The 15,945-nt window shown below is 39.5% G+C and overlaps 1 protein-coding gene across 1 annotated transcript in view; it reads left to right on the forward strand.

The window, feature by feature from the left end:
• Positions 1 to 15,945, forward strand: part of NTRK2 (neurotrophic receptor tyrosine kinase 2) — a gene marked incomplete at its 3' end in the record, with an annotated part of 88,637 nt that overhangs the window by 33,702 nt on the left and 38,990 nt on the right. The window contains exons 2-5 of the mRNA XM_006168991.3: positions 3,304 to 3,378; positions 3,475 to 3,546; positions 9,451 to 9,519; positions 13,363 to 13,517. Coding sequence (XP_006169053.1) covers positions 3,304 to 3,378; positions 3,475 to 3,546; positions 9,451 to 9,519; positions 13,363 to 13,517 — 371 coding nt within the window. The remainder of the gene's footprint in view (positions 1 to 3,303; positions 3,379 to 3,474; positions 3,547 to 9,450; positions 9,520 to 13,362; positions 13,518 to 15,945) is intronic.

Here is a 15,945-nt window from a genome sequence, read left to right on the forward strand (position 1 = left end):
TTTGCACAGTGGAAGCATACCTGCTAGGGACTATTTTTTATAATTTCACATAGTTCTTTTTTTCTTTTCTTTTCTTTTTTTAAAAAAAATTGCCAGAGGGCTTGTGAGCTTGCTAGAGAGAGACAGAGAGGGGGGAGAAGGAGAAAGCATTCTCTACTGGGGCTTGGTCACACCACAATCCCTCCTCCCTTTGTCTATCCATCTCATTGGGATTTGGGGCATGCATGCACACATGCCTGGAGTGTTTATCAGTCTTTTGGGGCCAGGATTCCAATTGTGGTTGGCTATGTGGGATCTGGCTGCCTTAACCAGTAGACTACGAGGCCAGCCCCTGATACCTTTTTTTTTTTTTTAAATGATTTTTAGCAAAATCTCCTTTCTGGTCTTAGATCCAAGAACAATTGTGCTCCACTTAACATCTGGCTTATTTTCAGTCATAAATACCACTTAACATCTGGCTTATTTTTAGTCATAAATATTATAAATTTATTGCTGACCAATTTTATCATCACCCCCCTCCTTTTCTGGGTCATCAGTGACAAGGGAGCTCAGGATTAGGTTTGTGATCTTTTTCTAGGAAGTCTATGTATTTTCCAACTAATTTCTAGTTCCACTGATGTCTCCACCTCTGCTTTTCTTTCTTCTGTGACTTCTGTTTTTATTTGTTAGCTTATTGTATTTCATTGAATAGAACTGGAATGTTTATAAATTAAATATCTGACAAAAAATGAAATAAAATTAAATTAAATAAAGAGTGTAAATAGTGAAGGTTAGAGTAAAAACTCTTTGAGCCGCAGATGTTGATTAAGTGCCTATTGAGTGTCATGCACCTGTCATAAGCCTGGAGGATGCAGTGATTATCCAGGTAAGGAAGGGGAAGAACTCTCATGCCAACAGCGTGGCAGGCTCCATGCTAATAGTGCCGAATAGTGTGGATAGGCATATGGAAGTCCTGATGTTGACTCGGAAGGAAACCTTTTTGATGCCAGTTGTGTAAAATAAAAACATTCACATTTAGGGCTTGGTGGAATGCAGTTCTTGCTGTGAGACAATTTGCAAGAGTGAGATCATTGTGGTCTCTATTGAAAATGTTAGTAGAATGAAAACCTTGGAAAAATATATCTCTAGTGTGATAATTTTGAAACATTTCATAAAAATTTAATGTTGAAAATTGAGCATTCTGTTCAAGTCTTAAAATGTTTCTTTTCTGCTGTGTGGTGGGAGGCGAGAAGGGAACAAATCCTTCCCGCACCTCTATTAAAGTACCAGGCCCTGACTATCAGGGAGAACCCAGAGCTTTGAGAGGAAGTTATCCTTCTATCTTGCGTTTTTACATAATAGAGGATGGTGTTTGTGTGCAGCCCTTTAAAAATGATTTCCCTTTGGTGTAATTTTGCTCCCTTAGAGAATTTATCTATTTTTATTTTAAAAATTCTTTGTCTAAGAAGAGATGTCCAAACCCTTATCATAAATCTTGTGATCATTTTCCTTCCTCCAATGGGTAGAAGGAACCCATAAACGATCAATGCTCTCCCCATTGTTTAATATCTTTTTTCATTTTAACACAGGTTGTTAATAGGACTACTTATTTGTTTTCAGTGTATTAACTGGGATATGTTATATCCTGCCTTGATTAGAATTAGAAACAATACCAATTTTTCATTTGAGGAACCACATTTCACAAACCCCATGTGACCTAAATGAATTATCTGTAGAAAACCACCTCTCTTACCACTGCCCAAATCCTTAAATGTAGAAGCAGACTAATGGTCAGACAAAGCACTCCACCCCATTGGCCACAATAATTGGCTAACTCTTGTTCACCCATCTGTCGATCCATCCATCTATCCACTCATACTTTGAGTATCCATTCATACTACCTTGTGCTAGGTACTGAGTTAGATGCTGTGATGCATACTAAGACTTATAAAACAGGCTCAGCTTGGTGGCACAAGTAGTAGGGTACCACTGCATGAGGCTGGCCCCACATGGGGGTCTAGGTTTGGATCCCGGACTAATTATAGCAGGCCAAGCATGGTAGCCTGTGTCCTAGCTGACCAGAGGGCAGCAATAGGGGATAGCAATGGAAAGGTATCAAAAATATCTATCTTTGTCTTTTTCTCTTTCATTAAAAAAAAAATTACAAGGCATATCTAACTTTAAAAAGGTAATCTACAGAAAGTGACTATATAGGTTCTTAGCTGTAGTAGTACAAGGTAGACTACAGGAAATTCCATGACGTTGGTTTTAGTAGCTACATGTCTGTATTTCTAGGCATTTTGTTAATTTTAAGTCACAGAAATCCAGATGAAACTTAGGTTAGTGACATCTGACCTCAGTGATGGTTGGATCCAAAGGCTCAGGTGGTTATTATCAGGACTCTGTTCATATCTCCTTAGCACTCTTTTTTTCTTTCCTTCTGTGTGCTACTTTTTTCATGGACAGCTTCTTCTGTTGGTAGAAAAATTTTCTGTGGAAGTCCCAGGCCTGTGTCATTCTTCAGCTATATTGTCAGAAAAAAAGAGTGACTCCCTAGCATTCGTTTGTTTAATTCTAGGGAAGACTCTCATTGGTCTGAGGTCATATGCACATCTCTAAGCCAATCATTGTGGCCTATGGGATGGAGCTCTCTGACCATTAGTCTGCCTCTACATTTAAGGATTTGGATGGTGGTGAGAGAGGTGATTTTCTACAGAGAATTCACTTAGGCCACATGGGGTTTGTGAAATGTGGTTCCCCAAATGAAAAATTGGTATTATTTCTGATCAAGAGAGGAGAAAATACTGGTCTTGGAAAAGAGACACGGGGAATGAGGAAGGGAGGAGAGGAAGGAGGGAGAGAAGTAGAAGGGGAAATGTTGTCAGGGTTCTAGGAAGTGAAAGGCGATTAAGCATGTGTGCTTCTATTGGAAAATGAGGGAAGATGAGACTTTTCTTGCACAGTGATAGCTCCAGCATCCCAGTGGCTGTCACTAAAAGCTGAAACTTCCAAGGTATTCACCTCTGTGAATTGCATGTGCTCTGAAAGGGCAGGAGAAATGTTGGGTAGGTAACAGAGTGATAAAAGATGAAGGAAAAAATGTTGCCTGGTTAATTGATCATTGACCATTGACCAAACCTGGTCAGTCATATTTTTTCAGTCATGCTCAGTTTTGCTCCCGCTGATGAATTAAAGAAAGAAATTGAGCTAGGTGGGTGAGGTGGGATTGCCTCAGGCTCCTATGTGAGATGAACAGAGTTACCCCTTCTTTCATATTCTTGCCTACAATCTGAGCCACTGGTTTTCATTTCTGCTTTGTTGCAGTTTCATTGCAAATCAGAAAAGGTTAGAAATCATCAACGAAGATGATGTTGAAGCTTACGTGGGACTGAAAAATCTGTGAGTACTCCTCAACGATTTTTCTTGTGCTCTATTATGGTCAGTGGGGCATCCAACGGCTAGTTCTAATATGCATGCAATTACGTGTTTTCTCAGGACAATTGTGGATTCTGGATTAAAATTTGTGGCTCACAAAGCGTTTCTGAAAAACAGCAACCTGCAGCACATGTAAGTAGAGTTTCATTCTTTGGCTTCCCAGGACCCAATTTATTCACTATTTCACCCTTCTGTTTATTTTCCTTCTTTTCCAACTCTAAACCTCTTTTTTTTAAAGTTAGTATAGCTGTGATAATAGCTTAGAAACATTAGCTTTGATTTTGTTTGATTTCTGAATAGCTTCAGAGGGGTACTTAGAACAGCCTGTTTATTCCTTTTCATGAATTTCTGGGCCATTTCCATCTTGGACAGAGCAATAGGCCAACAGCAAGGAGTCTGATGTGAAAACTATGTCCTCGTACAGAGTCCTTGATTCTTTTCCTTGGAATCACGACATACTCCCTGGAAGACATCAAACTAGTGGAATTGAAAGAAGCTGACTTGGCCTTGGCCTTTTTTAAAAGAACTAGGAATTACTAATACCCCCCCCACACACACACACACAATAGGTCCTTTTTTGAACCTTCATTTCCCCAAAGCAATAATGGATTGATGTAAGTGGAGAAAAATTCATCATGGGACACGTCACAAGTTCAGACAGTTATTCGCAATAGAAATGTCTACTGAAAGTCATAGGATGCTTTGTTGACCAAAGTCAAACAAAAACATGGAAAATGGCAGCTATTAGGTTCCTTGCTGCTAAACATGCTAGATGATGGCATTTATACCAATACGGTGTGGACTTCCTGAGTGATCTCATCATTAAACGGAGAATCACCCACATGAAGTGTGTTCATGCACACTAAGCTCAGACTGGTATCCTTCTCCTCTCAGATTTTCAGTGGAAGTGGGGCTAACAGATGCATGGAGGTTAAGGTGTTAGGTCCCATAGGGCTGACTGAATGATTCAAGTCCTGTACCCAGGGGTTTGAAAGTCATTTCAAGCTAGGTGCGTGTGTGTGCATGCCCAAGATCCCAAGAGGAGAATGGAGAAGAGAGGATTGTGGTGTGGCCATCCCCATTTGGGAGTGATTTCTCATTTTCCCTCTCTCTGTGTCTCTGGTGAGTGCACATGTCCTATGGCAAATAAAAAACAAACAAACAAAAAAATCAAAAAAAAAAAAAAAAAAAAAAAAAAATCACAAAACTAAACTAAACTAAAAGTATTTTCAGTGGAAGCATCTGCCAGAGGATTGTTGTCTGAATTCTCTGACTCTTTTTCACAGTACCAAATTCTCTTTGCAATGATACTTCATGTTTCTCATAATCTAGAGTTTACCTGTAGAACTCTAACTTGCATTATCTCACTTGATTCTTTTTTTTTTGGAGAGGTTTTTGTTATAGGGGGCGTGCACTCGCCAAAAAGAGAGACAGAGAGACAGAAAGCAAGAAATCAACCCCCCCCCACCTCACCGGGGATGGGATGACCACGCCACAATCCCTTCTCCATTCTCCTCTCAGGATCCTGGGCACACATGCACGTGCGTCCGGTGGGAGTTTAAGCCACCGGGTTCAGGACTAGAACCACGATCAACTACATGAGAGTCCAGCAACATAGCCATTACGCTGGTCCCCTCACTTGATTCTTTTCAGATTGTTTGTAGGCGAGATCTTTTTAATTCCCCTTGCGTAGATAAAGTCAGGACTTGCCCAGATCCACAGACTGTAAGTGGCAGAATTATGACTCCAGGGCTAAATTCTCTCCATGTTCTTACCATAGGAGGACAGGAAATAAAATATGAACCATCCTTGTACTTAAGGATTCAGCATGTTTTGTAACGCTTGTCTTTCTCGTTTCTTGGAGAGAACAGTTTCTCTACTGATTTCCGTGCCAGTTATGATATAAATCACTCTCTTAAATCACATTGCCTGGACACGCTAGGCAGATTTCTTCGTATTATGGGCAATGTTTATTTCATATTATGACTCCACACTTTACAGGTGGCCTGGATGGTGAAGTCACTTTAAAAATAAAGTCTGTAGAGTTAAGATATAAAACGTTCTGCGAAAATGTGATGAAACTGGGAGGAACTTTATTAACACATTTCATTTAAATGCTTTTTGGCATCATCTCTACAGTCGATTTGCCTGCACAGATCTGATGTCTGCGTAGGCCTTGATAGCATAAACAAGAGAGAGACTGGATCAAAGAAAGAGGCAGCATTTTCTAAGGCAATCACTTAAATGTAATTCATGACCTCAGTGGTTAAGTTCTGGTATTTTCATTCCAGCTGACCTTACACCCAAATTACTCAACAACCATATTTCACTGGCTGCTTTATCACATCACTTCTCCTAATGTGATTTGTACGGTGGGTTATGGTTAATTGTAGTTTTTATTAATAGACTTATTTATTACTTTGCTGTACTTCCTATGTTCTTTTTTGTTGCATGCTATTTATATGAATATGGAAGGCACCTTTTTAAATTTTTTTTCATGACGCGACGTGGTTGAATAATTTGAATGGTGTCCTATGTACAGTACATAGTTTATAGAAAGCCACATATCTGTCCCTGTCTCTCAAAGAGATACTGTTTGAAAATAAAAGAAATGAAAGAGATCTACAGATACTACATAATTTCCTTAAAAAGAAAAGCTAGTCATTGACCAAACTGTAGAAATATCTAGCCATTGTCAAATAGTGAGACAGAGTGAAATTAGACAAGCATTCAGACAGGAGGAAATCACCAAATGTCAGTAAGCTTTCTATCGTCACATGATCAAAGAGGCTCTTCATCACTAACACATGAAATTAAATTAAGCAGCTCGCTTTTGAGAAAGGTAGGAAAGGGGAAAGACTTAGGTCGTGTGTCTGCCTTTCCAGATCTCAGTCCACCCTCTGCTTCTCACTGAGGACTCTGGGACCTGGCTAGTTCCCTGATTTCCCACATATAAACCGCAGTCTATCTTAAACATCAGCACAGTGGGATGCATGCGAGCTGATAGAGAAATGTGTATAAAAAAAGCTGTTTCTCTCTATTCTGGAATATATGGATTATAGCTCTGAGTTTCCCTAAAATATAAAAATGTGTGCAAGATCAGTTCTTTTCACTTTGGGTTTTAGGAGGCTTCAGATTGGATCCTCTCTCACTTTTGCCTCCCCTTGCCCATCCACTCCACAGCAGCATGGCGGGGTGACGTCCAGAGCCCCAACCATGGCCACTGAGCTTATTTCTTGATGCCTTTAATTCTTGCCCAGCTTGTAAGAAACCAAGGACTGTGAGAAAAGCCAGGATTTGTGTTTTCCAGGGGCTTTGCAGAGGTGCTAATTAGCTCCTTTGCAAAGTTCCATAATCAAACAGTAAGAGGATTGTTGATTTTTTTCCCCTCCCCTCTTCCTCTTTTTTGGCTTTTGGCCCCAATAATAAGTATGGTTCATAGAACTCATCTTGTTCTCTGGCCCGTAACCCTGCTCTGCAACGAGCTGCTGGCAGCCCGACAGGGCAGCTGCTCCCAGAGCTGTGGGTTACTGGCTGACACGGGGAGCCTGGGCAATACGTTTTCTTTCTTTTTTTTTCTTTTCTCTTCTTTCTTTCTTTTTTTTTTTCTTTTCTTTTTTTTTTTTTCACTTCCTTTCCCCTTCTTTTGCTTAGCATGGGAGTGCAGGGTACAGAGTGCAAGGTTATGAGTTTTAATTTGTGTTCCTTTTGAGAAGGATGGGATTTCTGATGAAGTTGAAAACATTCGTGCCTTCAAGACTACGGAACAGACAAGCAGATTGACTTTTCAATATTTTTTACTCCAGTGAAACCCATTCTCAATTCACATTCCAAAAGAAAAGATTTATGTGGGCACATTTTACAAATTCCTGATGGATTGTTTTTTTTCATGTGGGTGAGCACTTAGGGCGAAGAGAGGAGATGTGAGCGTAGACAGAAGGGCGGTCCCCTCTTGTAGGTAGCAGCGGCTCCCAGAGCTGTGGGTTACTGGCTGACACGGGGAGCCTGGGCAATACGTTTTCTTTCTTTTTTTTTCTTTTCTCTTCTTTCTTTCTTTTTTTTTTTCTTTTCTTTTTTTTTTTTCACTTCCTTTCCCCTTCTTTTGCTTAGCATGGGAGTGCAGGGTACAGAGTGCAAGGTTATGAGTTTTAATTTGTGTTCCTTTTGAGAAGGATGGGATTTCTGATGAAGTTGAAAACATTCGTGCCTTCAAGACTACGGAACAGACAAGCAGATTGACTTTTCAATATTTTTTACTCCAGTGAAACCCATTCTCAATTCACATTCCAAAAGAAAAGATTTATGTGGGCACATTTTACAAATTCCTGATGGATTGTTTTTTTTCATGTGGGTGAGCACTTAGGGCGAAGAGAGGAGATGTGAGCGTAGACAGAAGGGCGGTCCCCTCTTGTAGGTAGGGGTTTGAATGAGTTGAAATCTCAGTTTAGAATGAAATTAGGAGTGGACACGCACACATTCTTGTGTCAGGAGCCACCAGAGTGGCATGTTCTTTGTCATGACGTCGCTAGCCCTAGCTCATACCTTAGCTCCTGGGTTTTAACTCCTCTCTGAAGATGACTGGGCAGGCACAGCAGGACACTTCAACCGATGAGTTCCCTGGGCTGACATGCTGCTTAGCCTTAGAAGGGGCCCAGAGTACCTCAGATCTCATGTTTTATGAACTTTCAGCCCAACACTTGCTCTGCTAAGAAGGAGACAGACACTGACAGGCTCATAGGCTTCTCTGGCTTGTAGAGGTCTTGGCTGTTTTTGTGCAAGTTTATGTTTGTTCTCCATTCATGGTACTTGTTAAACATATGTCTAGGGGCCCAAGGATTGGACACACTTTAAATCAATTCAAATGGTAAAAAATTAATGGAGTAAATCAACTGTCAGGATTATGGCTCTGAATTTCTCACCCCGAGTTTCATGGTACTGAGCACTGGAAACTAACACCCCTTGAATAAATCTATGTATTTGGAACATGTCAGTAAATTCATTATTATATTTTTTTAATCACAAATATGCCACATCTTTTTGTGTGGTTGGTTCCTATCTCCAAATGGTATTTTGCTACACCAGTTAAAGGTGAACTCTGATGTGTTCTTTGTTACCTGATTTTTTGTTGTTCTTATGGAATTATCTGCGTATCAGCTCATATATTAACAGTCTCAGTAGAGACGATCAATAGAAGATGCGTTCTTTCCTATAAAAAGCATGTTAAATTCAGTTAGTAGTAGGAGTTTCATATACACAAAACTTAAAAACATTCATGATGCTGTTTTCCTTAAAACATTCTCTTATCCCTAGAGAGTTTGTAGTTAAAATTTTTATTTTATTTTGCATATCCTCCTATTAATTGTTTTTTTAAATTTTTATTATTATCATCATAATCTTCTTTATATTACATTGGATTACATATAACTTAACAGTGTATTACATTGCTTTTTCAAAAGGGAATGCCATGCATGTCAGTCAATACAGAGACATTAATCTCCCCACTTCAATGTTCAATATCTTTTCTATGTTTTCCCCAATCATTATTATTATTATTCTAATTATTTTTTTAAAACAGTCAATCGCTATTTCTCATTTTGCTTGTAAAAATACTTTGCCCATCATGAAATACTTCTCAGACCAATCCAGTTGAGAATACTATACATGTCATCATCAACAGGTAATAAGCCATATCTGTTTCTCACTAATGTCCTGCCTTTCCTCCTATTAATTGTTCAAAAGGTCAGAATCTCTATAAGGTTTTGAACAAGCATATGAGAAATATTTGGGTAAAAAAGAGATTAAAAACAGACAATATAAAACATATGACTTCCCTCCTATGTAAATAAGAACTGTGAGAGAGGTTGAGGGGAAACGAAGCTATCATTCCAGGGTAAAAAAAAGAGATGTTTTGATCTAAGTAAGGCACATATAATGATCAAATAAATTGCATCTACAAAACAAAAATCTTTACTTGAACACTTTTTCCCTAAAATACAGCATTTTAAATTCACACTTAATGTTTTTGATTCTTTTCAGCAATTTTACCCGAAATAAACTGACGAGTTTGTCTAGAAAACATTTCCGTCACCTCGACTTATCTGAGTTGTAAGTAACGATTTTCTATGGCATTTGGGGAATAGTTTCAAAGAAAAGTGTAATTAAGTATTTTTTTTTATAAATAATGTTGCAGATCCATTTTTATATCCCAACTCTTAAAATGATTTTTCAAGGTCTGGTCTCTTTTTTTATTTTCTCATGAAAACATTGTTCAATAATTTTAAAAATAGACATGCCGATAATTTATCATTTATGTAACTTATCATTAGTGATGACTTTACGTGTTGTTTCTATATAAATTATTTACTTTCTGAAAGAGGGAAAATGGGAGAGAGCCGGGGGCTTGGTGTTAAAATGGCTGTGTATCTCACAGCCTCTGTTTGGTTCCAGTTGCATCCAGGCCCTGAAGTAAAGCAAACCCACTGAAAGAAGAAATAGCAAGTGTCAGCTTGAGTATAGTGAACATTGGAGGACAGGTTATCCTTCTCCCTACCCACTCGTGTCTGTGAAATTTCCTTCCAGGTCTGCCATCACAGTCAGCATTTACCCTTATGTCCTAATTTCTTCTGCTGTAAAATGATAAGAAAAATATTGAAATGTGTTGATGACTAACAGCAAGCATTTCCAAGTATGCTCAATTCTTCGTCTTATCACCATGAAGCAAATATGAACTGTTTGCATTCCTGTGGGTCTGGCACCCTGAAGAACTGGAAGCGGGACTTTTGTGTGGCAGATGTGGGCCTGGAAGGACAATACCTTTAAATATTAGACAGTGGCTTTTGCTTAAACTGTGTGGTTCCTGAATGGTGAAGCCATTATTAATTTTTTTAAATGAAAATTCATCCCTATTTACAAGAAATTATGCAGATGGGAAGATGCCACTAAGTAGAGAGATGACCTGATGGTTAACGGAGCCTTATCCCACTTGGCTGACTGTGTGGTTTGGATCTCAGTCTTAGCAGATTGAAAACCACTCTGTGTGTGTGTGTGTGTGTGTGTGTGTGTGTGTGTGTGTGTGCATCCCCAAATCCCAACGGTTTGGAGAGATGGAGGACAGATTGTGGTGTGACCACACCTCATTGAGGGTGTTTTTCCCTTCTCCCTCTTTCTGTCTCTCTGTCTCTCTCTGGCAAGTGCATGTACACCCTGGCAAATTTTAAAAAAGTAGCAATGGAGGTTACATAGTGAAAGTCTTGACAACTGGCAATTATTTGGAATTAACTGAATTCAGAGAGTTGATACAATGGTGTTTCTAACACAGGGATAGTCAAGAAAGTCAAACTTTTGGCAGAAAATTATAAAATAGAGTAAGTATAAAGATTTGGCTATCACTGCATACAATTTTCTTGATGGGCTAAAAGTTAAGAGTTTTGACCTCAAGTTCAAGTCTCAAAGTTCTCCCTGCAGCACATTTAATCCATTTATTCCACAAATGTTAATGGTACCTGCTAACAAATGAAACTGATGTGGCACTGGGTTATGGGAATATAAGGGGGAAAATTTATGTGTTCTAGGATTGTACTTCCAGTAGGAGAGGTAGAAACCAAAATGCCAGCTAAGGATACACTGTGCTATAACTGTTGTCAGATTGTTGTATGACTTGTTCTGTGCATGTGTCCATGCTTACGTGTGTGTGAAGGAGTTCAATAGCTTCCATTTAGGGTTTCTCTCTGGCTTTCCCTGCAACTTTTTGCACGGTGAGCTAGAGGATGAAGCCAGCTGCCTGCCTGTGTTGGGTATTCATACGAACATCACTGTATTCAGAAGTGAAGCTTCCCTTTGTCTCCTTATCCCTTTACTTGATTTAATTATATCTTCTTTTCAGAAGACTCTTTAGTTCTTCGTGTACTTAGAGCTCCAGGAAACATCTTGGATTAGTTGGGTTTAAACTGGTTGAGGGTCTCTTCTGCCTTATATTCCAGGTCTAGTAGCAACAAATCCTATTTTGTTGGTGGAAGAATCCTGGGAGCGATCAAGCAGACACAAATTAAGTATGTCTACCATGACCACATTTTCCCCAAAGAAACTCCCAGAAATGTCTCCAGGGATCCTTGAGATTCTTAGAACCCAACCAGAAAAACCACAGGCATAAATGATGTTGCAAAGCCCAGGTCCTGTCCTCACAGAAGTCTTAAGTATTGTGGTTAATGCCAGGCAGTCTATGTAATGATTTTAAATGGCCTCATTTAAAGGCTCATTACCATAAATGGAATTCATCTTAAATGGGCCACTGAGTATTATAAATAAGCATTTAAAGATTTTTTTTCCTTGTGGTTTTTATTTTCTTCTTGACTACTTCCTCTTTCACCTATTGTAGGCCACAGGATTCTAGGCAGCATGGCTGGCTGTGGTCTGAACGGTGATGACTTTCTCTTCATAGAGCTTCCCACAGTGGGCTAATTATTGGGTCATCTAGAAAAACATAGAAAATACATCACGACTTTCCCAACAACCTTAGTCCAATTTGGAGTCCTTTTGCCTTGACCTCAGAAACCCTGAACTTGTTCTGTGTTTGTGTGCGTGCTTGCATTTGTGTGAAGGAATGCCATAGCTTCCATCCAGGTTTTCACTTTTACCTTCACTCCAAGTTTTTGTGTCAGTGAAGCTGGCTGTGGTTACATAGTGCAGAAGGCTGGGAGTGTCAGGGCCAATATGAGAAAGGTCTATGTCTGTATCCTGGGGCCTCCCTGAACACGTGTGTGCTCATTATCCATCCAGGTCACCTAAGAATGGAATGTATTGCAGTGTGAAGATCCTATTCTCTCTCTCTTTTACATAGAAGAAATAAACTTAAAAAAACAAACAAACAAACAAAAAAACAGGCTGGGATGGCCAACCTGCTGACACTCATACTTTGGTCTTAGCTTTGTACTCACAGACTCCTTTTAAATTGAGATGAATTATTCTGCCTCTCCTTCCCCCACTGAAACTTGAGCTTATTAATTAATGCTTGAGACTTTAGCCTGGTCAGAAATAAGCATTCCTGAAAACCTATTGTTGATGTTTTCACTTAAAATCTTATTTATTTACTTTTGAGAAAGAGAGTGAGAAAGAAGAGGGAGACAGAAAGATAGGTATTTTTTTTTTTTTGAGAGGTGTTTGCTATAGGGTGCTTGCGCTCGCCAGACAGACAGAGACAGAGAGACAGAAAGTGAGAAATCACCCCCCAGGGGGAATGGCCACACCACAATCCCTTCTCCTCCATTCTCCTCTTGGTATCCTGGGCACACGTGCACATGCGCCCAGTGTGAGTTTTAAGCCACCAGGTCGGGGACGCGAACCGTGATCAACTACGTGGGAGTCCAGCGACATATCCATTACGCTAACTACTGGTCCCAAAGATAGGTATTTTTGACAGGGTCTTGTCATTGAGTCCTTTGGCCTGCCTTCTGGGTAGCTAGGATCATAGACACATTCCACCATGCCCAGCCTGATTAGGAGCTGGGAACTGAACCCAGGCTTCCCATGTGGCCTCAGCTACCACACCTGCAGCAACACTCTCCCACTTGTGCCACTGTGGCTGGGTGAAATCTTAATACCTACATGGTAATCATGAGACATTTGTTATGGAACCCAATTTCTTCCATGGTATGAGATATGAGATCTCATATATTATATTATTTCTGTTTCCATTTTGTTTCCCCTGCTATTTTGTAAGGTCTTAGATCAGTTTGCATTCTTGAGCTTATATGGTGGTGTGTGCACGTAGCAGAAGCTCAGTAAGTATAAGATAAATGAAAGAATAATAGGGAGTGTTATATTAGGAAAGTGTGCATGACTACCAAAGATTGCTATCTAGAAAGAATCAATAAAGTCATAATATTTCATAAATACTTATATAGCTAAAATTAAAGAAGGAGCCTGCTGAAGTTTCATTTTTATTCCATGTAGGATCCTGGTGGGCAATCCATTTACATGCTCCTGTGACATCATGTGGATCAAGACTCTCCAAGAGACTAAACCCAGTCCAGAAACTCAGGATTTGTACTGCCTAAATGAAAGCAGCAAGAACATTCCCCTGACAAACCTGCAGATACCCAATTGTGGTAATTTACTTTTAAATCAATGAATTCTAGTTGCTATTAATTATTCTAATTGTCTTGGTGTGGTACGGAGTCTGGGAAGATTACCACTATCCAGATTTTGTATAGTTTGCTTTTCCTGTCTCTGGTGAGTCAGACATTCATGTGTAGTGTGGAGAAATCAACTGGGAGTGACTTTGCTGAACATTCTTTTTAAGTAGAAAATTAATTCTGAGTGGATGACTTTAAAGGGCATAGAGGAAAGAGTACACTGTTTATTCTTTTGTTTGCTTGTTCATTTATTTGTTTGTCTGTCTGTCCACTCACCCTTCCATTCATCCATCCATTGATTCACACAAAAAGTGTATTCTAAGAATGTGGTACTTTACTGGCCACATATACACAACTTTATGGCTATATATACACCTGATGGGCCATGTAGAGGAAAGGGTTGTAGGTGATAGAAGTGTCCTGGCAACACAAGCAGCTGCAATTCAATTGGGTACAGTCCCTTAAACTTGTCTCTCTACCAGACGTCTGGAGCTCTTGATGGAGTGACTAAGTGGACCACTTACTTTTCTTCCTGTCTGGATTTGAGAGCTCTTTATTTTTGTCCCTGGATTTTCTCCTTAGCAGCTCACCTCCAGTTTTATTTATTTATTTTTTCATTTATAAACTTACACTTCATTGGGCACACATAGTAGTATTCAGAAAAAATAAAAATGGTTACTCTGGATTCACATTATTGTGTTGTGGGGTGTCTTCTCCCTTTCTAGCACTCACCTCCACATTTTAAAAGGACTCTGTAGAATAAAATCTTAGCTCTACATGAGTGCTCTTGTGTTCCAGGTTAGAATTTTGCCTCTCTTCTGTGACATACCCCTGTGATACCTGCATATGTGTGTTATTCCCCTGCTGAGATTTTAATCAGTTATTCAACCCCTTGACACGTTCACAGAAATGATGTTGCTGTTCTGGCCTAGTGGCTGATGACATAGCAGAAAACCATGAGACACCCAGTCTTGTCCACAAGGACGATGCGCGTTAACCACAAACATCCAATTCCTTGTTTTCAGAAGACCCTATTAGTTGAGGTCCATTTTTATTTAAGGAAAATATAACTGCTGCCCATTCTTAATGAGAATCTAATAATATGGAAGTAAATGTTTGTTTCTGACACCGATGGGCCTTAGAATACGGTCCTTACCTTTCCTGTAGACTTTTCTGTTACACACAGAGCCCTTTGGTCTCATAACAGGGAAATCTGACTTTTCTTGTCAACTTCCTTCAGCTTTCTTTGTTAGCCTGCACTTAAGAAATAAAAGGAACCAGCAGTTAGCGTAATGGTTATGTTGCTGGACTCCCATGTAGTCGACTGCGGTTCGCATTCCGGACCCGATGACTTAAAACTCACGCCGGGCACATGTGCGTGCATGCCCAAGATCCCGAGAGGAGAATGGAGGAGAAGTGATTATGGTGTGGTCATCCCCCTTGGGGGGTAATTTCTCTCTTTCTGTCTCTCTGTCTCTCTCTGTCTGTCTGGCGAGTGCACGTGCCCTATAGCAAAAAACTCTCAAAAAAAACCAAAAAAAAAAAACAAAGAAAGAAAAGAAAAGAAATAAAACCAAAAACCTTTTAATATGTATTTTTTTCCAGAGGCTGTTAGGTGGCATGATGGTTGGGGCACTGGACTCCATGGCCGACTGCAGTTCCGATCCTAAACCTAGCAGCTTGCTTTCTTACTTTCCCATTCTCTCTCTCTGGTCAAATTAAAATGGTGATAATAATGATAAATAGAGAGCAGTTGCTAGGGGCACAAGAAATTCAATGTTGAGTCACCTGGCCTTTAGACTAGATCTCAAATCCCCATGGCTGATGTGGCCACACTGGTTCAGTGACCACTGAGAGGAAAAGAGAGAAAGCATCCAACTTGTGCTGTGATTTCACAAATGTCTTTTAATAGATGTCTGTATTGCCCTTGTCTGAAGCTATTGATAATAATGTCTTTTTAAAATTATTTATTTTTTATATATTTTTAAATTATTATTTATACATTAAATTGCTATATATCATTTAGATTGTGAAGAGACTTTACCCAGCATGATATACACCTCAGTCCAGCCCAGTTGAGAATACTATACATGTCATCATCAACAGATAATAAAACTTATCTGTGTCCCACAAGTGTCTTACCTCTCCATTTTATCCCCAAATTTTCTATGCTCTTCTCCTCTCACACTCTCTTTCCACTTTGTCTCTAGTATCCACTACAGTTTTTAATACGTTTATGTTCTTCAGTCTTTCAGTCTCTATCATAGAGTGCAGACAGTCAGTGTATGTTAGGACATGCAATGTCTCTCTTTCATAGACTGACTGACTTCACTCAGCAACAAATCTTCTATATTCATCCACTTTCTATGAAATTCCAGGGCCTTATTGTTTTTTTTTTTTT

Source organism: Tupaia chinensis, unplaced genomic scaffold, assembly GCF_000334495.1.
Source record: "Tupaia chinensis unplaced genomic scaffold, TupChi_1.0 Scaffold146625_1, whole genome shotgun sequence".
NCBI classification, from domain to species: domain Eukaryota; kingdom Metazoa; phylum Chordata; class Mammalia; order Scandentia; family Tupaiidae; genus Tupaia; species Tupaia belangeri.